At 41.4% G+C, this 13344-nt stretch overlaps 1 protein-coding gene across 1 annotated transcript in view; it reads left to right on the top strand.

The window, feature by feature from the left end:
* The window catches only part of mpp2a (MAGUK p55 scaffold protein 2a), a 28789-nt gene extending 16072 nt beyond the window's left edge, over positions 1-12717 (top strand). The window contains exons 3-14 of the mRNA XM_005468597.4: positions 73-173; positions 312-467; positions 614-781; positions 958-1065; positions 3254-3373; positions 5324-5455; positions 5555-5657; positions 7008-7076; positions 7169-7330; positions 8080-8282; positions 11358-11486; positions 11618-12717. Coding sequence (XP_005468654.1) covers positions 73-173; positions 312-467; positions 614-781; positions 958-1065; positions 3254-3373; positions 5324-5455; positions 5555-5657; positions 7008-7076; positions 7169-7330; positions 8080-8282; positions 11358-11486; positions 11618-11794 — 1628 coding nt within the window. The 3' untranslated portion in view covers positions 11795-12717. The remainder of the gene's footprint in view (positions 1-72; positions 174-311; positions 468-613; positions 782-957; positions 1066-3253; positions 3374-5323; positions 5456-5554; positions 5658-7007; positions 7077-7168; positions 7331-8079; positions 8283-11357; positions 11487-11617) is intronic.
* Positions 12718-13344: the final 627 nt, after the last annotated feature.

Genomic DNA, 13344 nt, shown 5'->3' with positions numbered 1-13344 from the left:
TGTGTGTGTGTGTGTGTGTGTATATGTGTGTGTGTGTGTGTGTGTGTGTGTGTGTGTGTGTGTGTCTCACAGTGCCCCAAGTGTTGGACGCAATGAGCGACAGCACGGCCAGCTCCACCACAGCCAATGACCTGGACCTCATTTACCTCAAAGGCATCATGGAAAGCCCTCTGGTACGCTTCACACAGATGCACTCGTGCACACACATATTTTAAATGCAATAAATTTTGCTGCGATTCTGTCATTCATACTTGTAAAGGCACTTGCAGCATGCTCTCGTCTTTGTAACCGTGTTTGTATTTGTGTGTAAGGAGCAAGAGGAGAGCCTGAAGGAGCCACGGTTGTCACCTGTGAGGGAGAATAATGTGGAGCTCCTGCAGGAGATCCTGAGAGACCTGGACCCATTTACCAATCGTTCTGACACCGCAGCCGAGCTTGCTCGCATTCTCACGCAGCCTCACTTCCAGGTGTGGAACACACAAAGACACACACACACACACACACACACACACACACACAGTGTCTCCCACTTTGTGTTTTCACTGTATTCCAGTCACAGAGGTGGTTAATTGAACGAAAACGAATATTTCATGCATGATATTTTGTGCTTCAGTCTCTGCTGGAGACACATGATTCAGTGGCAGCTCAAGCGTGTGAAAGTCCACCTCCCAGCCCATGTGACTTTGTGGATCATGAACCAGAAGACAGCCAAGCACACAACCACCTTCCACCTGATGCCATCCGCATGGTGGGCATACGCAAAATAGCCGGGGAGCATCTGGTAGGTTATTAGAATTTGGACTGTTTGCACCTTTTGTGTTTCCGATTTAAAAACATTCATTTTGTGAAATAATAAATGCTTGTGTGGGGTTGTATACTGGTGCCATTTGGGATTTGGATGCAGATTTTTATTAGTGTTAATGATGGAGATAATAGCCAGTAATAACTGTATTCCAGGGTGTGACATTCAAGGTGGAGGGTGGGGAGCTTGTGATAGCGCGTATTCTTCATGGTGGGATGATAGACCAACAAGGACTGCTGCACGTCGGCGATATCATCAAAGAGGTGTGTTGCTTTTTTCTTTTTTGTTTTCCTCTGTTTAATTTTCAATGATCCTCTAATTTATTGGTTTATGGTGGAACCTTGCATTTTTAGCTCTATAGGATAGTTGTTTACTTTTTTCAGTAAGTTAGTATTTTTTGAAGAATATACTTTTTGGTTTCCTGCTAAGACTATCTGTCCTATGAATGTAAGAGCCGACATCTGCTTCCTTTCATAGTTTAGAAACATGTAGAGCTACTGCAGACTGTTCAGTGGTAACGCCTCCGAAGCTCACATTATATTTCCATTGTTTCATCCACAATAAAATGGGTCTCACTGTGAGGTTACCAGGAGACCAGCTGAGACTCCAGGAAATCAGTGCACCTGGCCCACTGTCACTGTGATTCTTGGGAGGGAAGCTATTTTTACAGCAATAGCTGTTTCACATGTGTCCAGTTTTATTTTATGCTGTTCTGAGTTCCCACCTGATTTACATATGAAGCTTACTAATATTACCGTATTACCGTATCAATTGTCTCATTAAGCATTTACTTATCGACTCTTGTTCTCTTGTGTTTATTTCTTATGGCAGTGAGCGTCAACTTGTTAACCGCTATGACTCAAGGTCAGGCTCAAGCATGACATGATTACTTGCGTACCTCCACAACTATGATAAGAAAAAACCTAAAATGAGAAAAACGGTTACACATATTTTGGCACATTAAGGTGTCACTGAAATTTCTCTGGACCTTTTTTACTTTCTCATAATTGTTTTGTGAAACAATATAAAATGTCTTTCATATCATCCTAACATGATGTCATTGTCTAAAGTGGTCATTGTCACCCCGCTGTTTATTGATCACGGCGTTCTGAAATTCTGAAGTCTAAATGCATAAATCTGTGTCCATATTGTTGTTTAACCACTAGATGGCGAGGTAAACTATGTGTTCTTATGGAAGCATGGGACAGAAACCCACAGAAGTTCAATCCCAATACTGTGCAAATGAATAGATCAGAAAAAAAATAGCAAAAGTAAGGATCATTTGCTAGTGAAAGTTTGGTTTTTTTGACATTTTATTCAGGGGTTTTTGGTGCTGCAGTTATTGGAGTTTCACTGCTGGAATCTGTGGAACTTTATTCATTTGAGTGGATGTTTGAGCAGATACTATGAATGTAAGATATCAGAAGCTCAGTCAGTTACTTGGTGTTTGAGTTGTGTTTCACTCAGGTAGACATAATTGTGCTAGGTTACTAGCTGAGCTTCTTCCAGTCAAAACAGTATGTCAAATACCTGTGTTTAAATGCTCTTGTCGTGAGCACAGGAGGGACTCAGACGCAGACTAGAATCACAGAAATCAGTTAGTTTATTTTCTTCACACCGAGTGCCACTATGTACAGGTGAAGGAAAGGGATTTGGGGTCTCCAGGGGTCACGAGGGCAGTGAGGGGAAAACACACACGGGTAATTCACACACAGGACTTGTCCTCCCGGGGATTCCTCTTCGCGCTCACACCGCACCAACACACCACACTCACAACACATCAGGTCCTCGGGCGGGGCATGCAGAGTCTGGCATGAAAAGAGGAGATTGGTATTAGAATAGCGCTTCAAAGAGAAACTTGAAGAAAGCTGATGACTACAGGAAACACTGACAAGGGTTACACAGTAATCCAGCGGCGAGGCATTCCCAGCAGCTGCCTTAAGTAGTGAGCCCGTGAGAGTGTTGATCAGATGATTGTTTGCAGGTGCGGGAGCCAGGGGCAGGCATCACAATGAACTCCGCCCCAGTAGAGCGCAGGGCGCGAGAGGGGAGCGAGAAGGGACAAAATAAACAAAAACACTTGAAAAACTAGCCATACTGAGTCAGCTGAACAGGCACAGGGACCATGACAGTTCTGTGGTGTAGATGCTTGCACTGGGCATGTCTATCCCTCCTGACAGGGCTATTGGGCCCTGTTCTGGTGCTCTGTTGTCGACTAACACCTTAAGAGTACATTTTCAGTTGTTCAATTTGTCCGTCATCTGCATAGTCCACAAGAGGCTTTTAATTTTTACATGCTTCAAAATTCTGTAAATATTTAAGCCAACTGATCGAATTTGCAAATTTAAATGTAAAACTCTAGTCAGCTGTTTAAAACCCTTAATAGCTTAACCTTTAATATATGTAAGGAATCTTTTTTGTCATTACTCTTGTTGTCTACTTTACTGACAGGTGAATGGACGAGAAGTGGGCAGGGACCCCAGGGTTTTACAGGAAGAGCTGCAAGCAGCTAGTGGAATTGTGGTTCTGAAGATACTGCCAAGTTATCATGAATCCATACCACCTGTACAGGTAACACATAAACACACACAGAAAAGACACATGGGGCCAAATCTATTCTCATTATTTGTCATGGTTTCTATTTTCTTTTTTGTTATTAACTGAATTTAATTCTTAGAAACTTATTTTCATTAACACTAGAACCTTATTTTGACCTCTGTTAAATTAAAACCACGTGATCTCATATTTCATGCCGTTTTAAAAATGGTTTTCTTCATCAAATACTGAATTTTGGGGTGTTTGGGTTTAAAAGAGAAAAGAAAGTATAACCATTTTTACATAGAACCGCCAAGGATGTTATTTCGACCACACAGAAACTAATGTAAAATCACTGTTGTGGCACATTGAGTTGCCTAGCAGTACGATTGTTCACACACATTTTGACGTAAATGCTGTTGTTACATGAGCCAGAGCTATCTATATGTGATTGATAAATAAATATGTAGGGGAAAGTAGTTAGGTGAAACATGAGTAATTGCTGCTGGGCTCAGGATGGGATTTTGAGCCGGGCAGACTGTGGGACTGAAGGCATGGAGAACCAGGTATGTAGCTTACTGTGTAGGGCAGCGTAGGGAACTGAAATGAACAGAGACTCCAGATTGTGGGAAACTAATCCAAATAACTAAAGAGTGAAATCCAGAGATCCAGTTTCAGGCCTGAGCATCACCTCAGCAGGTGAAGCTGCGGACTGAGGCAGGGTAGTGTGCAGGTTTGGTCTTAATTATATTTTTTAAATGTAAATGGTAAAATGGACTGATTCTTATATAGCGCTTTTCTACTCTCACGGAGTACTCAAAGCGCTCTATACAACATGCCTCATTCACCCAATCACACCCATTCTCACAAGCACTTTATCTACACGTAGTGCTTACTAAGTACATTCACACACATTCATACTCCGATGGACGCATCGGAGAGCAAGTTGGGGTTAGTATCTTGCCCAAGGATACTTGACATGCAGACTGGAGGAGCCAGGGATCGAACCACCAACCTTCCGATCAGTAGGTGACCTGCTCTACCTCCTGAGCTACAGCGTAAGCTGTTGTGCTAGTTTTGTCCAGTCTTTGTTTGCTAAAGTTATTCTAATGTGTGTTTTAACTTTACAACCTGCAATTAAATTTTAAAACTCATTGAAACCATTCAAATCCCTCAAAATTCACCTTAAATCCTTGTTTTGCCAAATGTGACTTAAAATTAGAAAAATTTGATGAAATAAACAACTTAAGTGAACTTAAAAAATGGCATCTTTGCCATTACTGCAAGCAGTTAGGGCTGCTCAATTAATCGAATTTTAATCTAGATTACGATCTGGGCTTTCAACGATCATTAAAAATGACTGAGCCGATTATTAGCACCTCCCTCGTGCTTTACTCTCACGCTGCTCCGTGTGGCAAATCGAGCGCACCTCTCTGCGTTTCGAACACGCGTCACAACAATTAAGAGGACCCGAGGGAAGCTCGGAAAGCTCGGAAAGCTAAGCAGAAGTTATTTGGAGAGGAGAGGATAATGGCTGCTGAAGAAAGAATGCCGTTGGTTGAAAAGAGAGGTAAAACGACTTCAGTGGTGTGGAAACATTATGGGTTCGCGGAGTCAGACGTGGATCAAATATTGTGCAGTATTTTGAAGTTCACTAAACATAGATGTTTACATTTTTCATTTATTTTTTATATTGCAAACATTTCCACTGTTATCAGTATTTGCACACTATTTTATGACAATCTTTAAAGCCATTATTCAATACATTGCTATTGTTAAATAAATATCATCAAATAATCGAGATCTCAATTTCAGTGAAAATAATCGTGATTATCATTTTTGCCATAATCGAGCAGCCCTACAAGCAGTACCTCAGTAATGGCACCTGTGGTAACATGAACCCTCCTGGCAGTTCTAGTGTTAAAGAGATTTTAACTTGGGATACACCACTGAAATAAAGATGTGTACCTCTATGTATTTCTCCAGGTATTCTTTAAGTGTCACTATGATTATGACCCAGCCAACGACAACCTGATTCCTTGCAAGGAGGCGGGGTTAAGGTTTGAGACCGGGGATATCCTGCAAATAGTCAATCAGGATGATGTCAACTGGTGGCAGGTGACAGAATAGTATTTATGTGAACATGTTACAGTTTCCTGTGTGCACATTTTCATATCTTTGGATTGCTTTGCTAATTTTTCTTCATTTATGGTGCAGGCACGTCATGTGGAAGGTGGGAGTGCTGGGTTGATCCCTAGTCAGATGCTTGAGGAAAAAAGGAAAGCTTTTGTCAAGAGAGATGTGGAGCTGGCACCTGCAGGTAATATGAAAGAACGAATAAGGTTGTGATGATGGTCACTTTATTTTAACAGAGGGCCTGAATTCTAATCAAAGCATGGATGCAGTGTGTGTTTTGGGCCTTAATGAAATCATCTCACTATGGATGTAAAATATTATTAAAATACTGGTGGCTGCCAGTGTTGCTCTGCAGCCTCCTAGTAGATGGTATCAGTTAGATAATCCTAGGTGACTTCCTCCTTGGATTATTGCATCACAAGATTTTCAGGAAACTTGAAGAAACCTTGAGGTCAGTGTCGCTGAGATTCAAACTCATCTGAAATTTTTAGGAGATGCACCTTCAAAATCCAAAACATTTCAAAATCCCACATTGGCACATTTTGGAGTTATAGCATTCACAAACTTGAGTGTCCAAGCTGTTGCCCTGCAGGGTGACGACAGTACCCCATCAGCCTTTTACAGCTTTGGAGTAAAAGCCAAAAATGTTTCATGAACACAACAGAATATGACCCATTTGTATTGAACTATATTAGCATATTATACTGTGAACAGAAATATAAATAGTTAATAAACATATGGCAGCCAAAAAAAAGACTTCTGAAAGAGTGTTAAGTATTAAGTAGGTGTTCATTAAGGAAGGGCAGTATGTTCACATGTCTGGTGTGTGTTGCTGCAGCCCATGGTTTATTGATTATTTGTCACTGTCGTGTGGTGGTGGAAATCCAGGTCTACACAAACACGTCAGGTACATGAAGTTTGCTCAGATGTTTAAATTTTACAATGTGACAGTGCACTGGTCTACAATGTTTTAAGAATCTTTAGACTTAACTTTTTATAAGAAAGATTTTTAACATAACATTGAGCATTATAGCATGAACCTGTATTAGATTACCAGAAAAAAGTTTGAACATACTCCCACTTTCATATGTGGGAGTTACCCCAGTTATTATGGCATATAAGAGCCATCCCTCTCTGATGTCCAACCTTTGCTTTCTTTGCTAAACGTTACCAGTCAATGATCTGTCATTTTTACACTTCTGTAAATGTGAGATTTGCATAAGCATTCGAACAACTGCTAGTTCACAGAAAGGGTTTTGTTCTGTAAGGGAGCTCTTGTCAGTAGATCTAATTCCCCTTTTAGAAGCACAAACATGAATATTAGAACTTAAAGAGGAAAAATGAAATGTGTATGAGACATAATATCTGGCAGAGACACCTTCATGAACATGACTGATCATTACAAGCCAGCTTGTGGGCAAATGAGTACAAGTTAGTAGTTGTGAAACATGACTGATGCTCATAAATGACTGTAGTTTGAAGATTGACTTCAGTTATCTGCCTACACTAATGCTGTGCTCCAACAATGCAACAGGAAATCTTTGTACTGGTGTTGGAGGAAAGAAGAAGAAGAAGATGATGTATGTGACCACCAAAAATGCAGGTAATAAAACAGGGCCAGGATCAGTTTAGCTCTGCTGGGGTAAAATATTTCTACTGCTTCGTCCTTACTTTCTGCTCTCTGTTCACCCTCAGAGTTTGACAGACATGAGATACTGCTCTATGAGGAAGTGGCCAAGGTCCCACCTTTCAAGAGGAAAACTCTGATTCTGATTGGTGCTCAAGGTGTGGGGAGGCGGAGACTAAAGAATAAGCTTCTACTGAGGGATCCACAGCTCTTTGGGACCATAATTCCATGTATGAAGTCTGATATATCCCATTGCCAGTAGCTAGAATTGTTTTTTTGTTATATTGTGTCGATTGGTAGGCCCACAAACCCATATACAGGAAGTTGATTTCGGCTCTCTGATTACAAAAACGTCTTAATCCCTGATCCTGCGAGTCTTAGCCAGTAGATGATGCAGAGGGGACTCGCTCAGCCTGACTGCCTTCATGTCCACGTGTCTTCCCTGCTTCCCCTGATAGGAAAAAAGCTGACTAGCTTTGCAGGTCAAATCTTTTTGATTACACCTGTTGTGGCACTTGTTATCCTGGGATGGTTTTAGAGGCCTGTACAATAGGCCCCAGGTGAAGATATTACTGGGAAAGGCTAGAGCAACCTATTTGGACTAATATAGTTAATACTCACCTTTAATGTTTCTCAAAGGGTTGAAAAAGCAATGGCCAGAGTTTAGACTTTAATAGCAGAAGATTTTATTAAAGCAACTTGGCAGGAGCAAAACAAAAGATAAAATTAAAATTATTTAAAAAAATAATCAACTCACATCAATTCCATTTATTTAATTAACCCACACTGATTTTTTTCTTATCTTTTCAGGGCGGGGTCTGCTACTAAACGTGGCAGACAAACTGACTAAAATGTCCACCATCCATCTAAAAATTTTACATTTTGGGTTGGAGGGCTATGTTAGCTGGCTTGAGCTAATAAATTGATCATAGTAATTTCCTTCTATTCTATTCTATTCTATTCTATTGTATCTGTGCAGACACCTCCAGAAAACCCAAAAAGGGAGAGCGAGAGAGTCGGATGTTTGCTTTCATTACCCGCAGCAAAATGGAAACAGACATCAAGAACGGACGCTATCTAGAACATGGAGAGTATGAGGGCAACCTGTACGGCTTGAAGATCGACTCCATACATGAGGTGGTGGAGGCAGGGCGGGTCTGCATACTGGACGCCAACCCTCAGGTGTGCACATATATATTCTTGCTCAAGACTTTTCTGATTTAGCAGTAATCATAAGCAGCATCATCTTTACTGCCGTTGTGTGAAAATTAGGGGCTAATTTGACAGAATCCTGTATACATTACACACGTGCTTCTAATAGTTTCTATTGCCTATTAAGTGAAATGCTCTAACTTACATTGTGCTAGTGGAGTCATAGACTGGGTGCTTTCTATTGAGATGCTGAATCAATGTCGTTGTGCTATTGTGGTAAGCTGATTCAGTTTTACCATGAACACACTGTACAGCATTTTTGTTTTTCCTTTGTTTGAAATGGTCCCAAACTTTAGATCGTTTTCATCTTTTTCTATGACTTTGCTTTTCGCTTCTTCTTCGTCTTCTCTGCTTTTCTGATCCCACCATCAAGTCGAGGCTGCTCCGTCCACATAAAACATGGTGATCACTAACCAGTACATGGACTTATAGTAGAAAAAAAATTGCACTTGGTATTGCACATAAGTATTGCGCATAATATTGCATACAAGGGAGACTGGGCGAAGGGTATCACGGTGTATTGGATGTGTGTGTGTCATCTGAAGAGACCATGTTGTAGAGTCTGACAGCAGTTGGAAGGAAAGACCTGTGAAATCTCTCCGTCCCACATCGTGGGTGCTGCAGCTGCCACTGAAGGAGCTGCTCAGTGCTGTCAGAGCCTACGTCCACACGTACCCGGGTATTTTTGAAAACGCAGATTTTTCTATGCGTTTGCACCTTTCGTCCACACGTAAACGGCGTTTTCGGTCACTGAAAACGGAGATTTTTAAAAACTCCTGCCAGGGTGGAGATTTTCGAAAACTCCGTTTTTGTGTTTACGTGTGGACGAGGAAAACGGAGAAAACGTAGCATCAAAGGTGTGCGCCTTTTTTTACGTCACACTGTGCACTAGGTTATTGTTTCAGTGAAATGAATTTCTACAATGGCGGACTTAGACAAAATACCGTTACTGTTAATTTTACTCTCTGCAGTATTTAAATGCTTACATATACACACACAGTTACTCACTGGATGCATCACCACCTGGTATGGCAACACCACCGCTTACAACCGCAAAGCTCTCCAGAGAGTAGTGCGGTGTGCTGAACGGATAATTGGAGGTGAGCTTCCCTCCCTCCAAGACATCTACAGGAAGCGGTGCCTGAGGAAAGCGGGGAGGATCATCAAGGACTCCAGTCACCCCAGCCATAAACTCTTCAGACTACTTCCATCAGGAAGGAGGTTCTGCAGCATCCGGTCCCGTACCAGCAGACTGAGAGACAGCTTTTTCCACCAGGCCATCAGACTGCTGAACACGTCATAGACACCTCACCCTCACTACTGGAACTTCAACATTATGCACTCCATACTGTACATTAATGCCACTGTTTTGCACATACCTACCTCTGTATATTTTATATTTTATATATCTTATTTTATTGTTTACTCTATTTCATTTGTAAAACATGTATATACACACTCACACACACACACACACACACACACACGTAGAAAAACATATTTAGTACACACATTCAGTAATGTATATACCTTTATATATGGTACATATATTTATTACTTTTAGATTAACCATTTTTATATTTTGCTTGTTGCACGTTATTGTATTTTGCACAACTCTGTTGCTTGTGAAGCTTGCACACAAGAATTTCACTCGCATGTACTGTACCAGTGTACCTGCACATGTGATGTGACAATAAAGGTGATTTGATTTGATTTGATTTGATTTGTCCCTCCACACATAGGACTCAGTTCTGCTTCTATGTGCCATCTTTGTTTACTCTTTCCCACCCAGGCTTCTAGACTTCTGATTGGCCAACATTTCTACACTGTTAGGAATATATTGCCACCTGCTGCTTTGGCATGTTCCTAGCAGCGTTTTCCTTCATTTTGGCTTTTACGTGTGGACGGAATTTCTTTTTAAAACGAAAACGGAAAATCTCAGTTTTCAAAAATACCTGTGTACGTGTGGAAGTAGCCAGAGTCTCCTGCATGGGGTGGGAGATGTTGTCCAACAGGGATGACAGCTTAGCCACCATTCTCCTGTCACTCACCACCTCCACTGGGTCCAGAAGGCATCTTAGAGATCTGGCCCTCTGGATCAGCCTGGTCAGTCTCTTCCTGTCCCCAGCAGAGAGGCTGCTGCCCCAGCAGACCACACCATAAAAGATGGCTGAGGCCACCACAGAGTCATAGAAGGTCTTCAGTAGTGGGCCCTTCACTCCAAAAGACCTGAGTCTCTGCAGCAGATGCAGCCTGCTCTGCACTTTTCTGTCAAGGGCGTCTGAATTGTGAGTCCAGTCCAGTTTATTCTTCAGATGAACACCAAGGTACCTGCAGCTGTCCACAGCTTCGATGTGCCAGCCATGCCTTCGATGTTAGGTGTTGCAGTGGAGGATGTTTGTGTCTGCGGAGGTCTACCACTAGCTCCTTGGCTCCCTGCCTTTCCCTTTTCTCCTCCTGTGTAGCTCTTCTGTGTTGTGCCATCCGCTTTGCCAGATGTTGTTTGGTTTTCCAAATGTATAAATCACGGCAATCCTCCTGGCACTTAACAGCATACACTATATTACTCTGTTTGTGTCGGGGGACCGTCCACTAGCTTTGTTTTCCCTGTGGTTCCTGGATTTGTATTCCGGGTTTTCTATTCCCTTTGTTAATCCTTCAGTTTTGAGCCTTGTTTATCTCTGGACTTATCGGTATTAAATGCTGGCTTGATTTTTGACTTTGATCTCCTGCGTCCTCTATTTGGGTCCACAAAATAAAACCCTCCACATTCCGCACGTCGTAATCCCCTGACAACTTCTCTACTTTATCTTAAATCTGTTTGACACAGTCAGTCCCATTCAGTCAGCATAGTGTCATGTGCCTCACTCAAGGGCATCTTATTAAGAACACTGATAGAGAAAACAAAGTCGTTCACTGTCTTCAGTCAGTAACTTTCATCCCAGTGGGTGGATTAGCCCAATGGGTCAAAAAGTTTACAGCCTTCAAGAGACTCTTTCAGTCTAATGTACTTGTGTTGATTTTGCTTGCGTGTCTTCTTTTTAGTCTCTCAAAGTTCTGCGGACCTCTGAGTTCTTGCCCTACATCGTGTTCCTTCAAGCTCCAGAGTTCGAGGTGCTCAAGGCAATAAATCAGTCAGCTGTAGAGGCAGGGGTGGTCACCAAGACGCTGATGGTACGAAGTGCTTACAATACAACCATATACACATAAAGAAGATGAATAACTCAGGAAGCAGCAAATAATGAGAAATCAGTCAAAGCAGAAGTCCTGTGATTAACAGCCCTGTTATCTGTTTTCCTTCACAGGATGAAGAGCTGCAGAGGACGTGCGACGAGAGTGCTAAAATCCAGACAGCTTATGGTCACTACTTTGACCTCAGCATTGTCAACGACAACCTAGATGAGACATACCGCACCGTCAAAGCAGCGCTGGAAACGGTTTCTAAAAACCCCCAGTGGGTCCCGGTCACCTGGGTGTTCTAGAAAGAGACATGTGCTGGACTGAGGAGGGAGGGAACAAGAAAGGAAGCAGGCACTGAAAATATTCCACTGAGTATAAGTGATGGGTAATAACTTTACAGGATAAATTCTCAAATTTCCATAATTTAAACAGGATATATTTTCAGTGCTGCAAAGAAAGCATGGAATTGAAGAAGGAAAGAGATGAACAAGGAGGTGGAAAAAACCCTTCATTTCAAAAAGTGTGCATATGTATGTGTGTTCCTGTTTACATAGAGACTTCAGAGCAAAGACTTTGTGCCATTACTGATGATTATCATCAGACATTGTCATTGTTTACATTTTTTGCATTTAATCAGAGCCATCTCAGTGCAACTCAGTGCCATCAGGAACAAGCAAGCTCCATCTGTCACTTTTGTAAGTGTACAGTTTCTCATCATTAATTTAAAAATAGTTTCCCACTGCCTTCTACAGTAAATGTGGATGTTTTGCATAAAGGTTAAGTTGTATAAGGCTTCCTATCAATCCCCTCATACCCATGGGTAAAGCTTTTTTTTAGGTTAAGTCTGGTGAGGCCGTCATAATCTTTAAAAAATGTCTCTTGTTCTGGAGTTGGTTGAAAAGTGAAAGGACATCTCTTTCAGGCTTTTAAAAAGATTTGATTTGAACCTTTATTGGTTAGAGACACTAATCACTGAGCAATAGCATCTAAATGGTACATGACCATCAGTGGCAATAATTGATTAAATTTGTTTGAAAAGTCAAAGTTAACATGACATCTAGACCAGGGGTCTCAAACCCAAGTCCTGAGGGCCGGTGTTCTGAAACTTTTCCATGTGTACCTGTTGCAACACAACTGAATACAATTAGTAGGTCATTAGCAAGAGTGTAGAACTTGACTGCATGCAACCCCTAACCCTACTAAATTTGAGTAAATGTAAGTGTTTGGAAAAATGTACTTCTGAAAGTACTGTTATTGCACCATGTTCATTCACTCATGAGCCGCTGTAACATGAATCAAATGGCTGAATTGCCACCTCAGTCCTCAAGGACTGGAGTTTGAGAGCCCTGATATCGATCAAAACCTAGCATGAAACCTCTCAGCCAGGTTTAAACATAAAGAAACATTTTTTCTAGATATCTTCACCTATCATAAAAAAAAACAGCTTGTCACATTTCACTATAATTTCATCTTAACATTGTTTCAGTGTGCGGCAAAGTCGCCTCTTTAACAGTTTTTCAACAAGTAGCATACTGGGTGGGTCACATGGATTAAACTATGATTTAGAGAACAAAAAAGAAGCAACAAATATCCTCCTTCTCCTATGGAGCAGGTGCTGAAAAAATACGACAAAGAAACAAATGAGAAATCTGGAGCTCTGGATTCAGCGAACTGTTAACTCTTTTTCTTAAACCATAATGCTGGCCTCTTCTCGTGGTTCTGTTATTAAACTTGAACCCTCTTTAATTCAGTTCCATGTGTAAAATGTGAATGTGGCCACTATTAAGAGCAAATCATAGAATGAGTCTTAGGAGATACACTGTTCATTTAAAACAGAACTCCAAGCCTCGAG

The sequence above is a fragment of the Oreochromis niloticus genome, linkage group LG4, assembly GCF_001858045.2.
Source record: "Oreochromis niloticus isolate F11D_XX linkage group LG4, O_niloticus_UMD_NMBU, whole genome shotgun sequence".
Lineage (NCBI taxonomy): Eukaryota > Metazoa > Chordata > Actinopteri > Cichliformes > Cichlidae > Oreochromis > Oreochromis niloticus.
The sequence above is the reverse complement of the archived record's forward strand: the minus strand, read 5'-3'. Positions and strand labels throughout refer to the sequence as shown.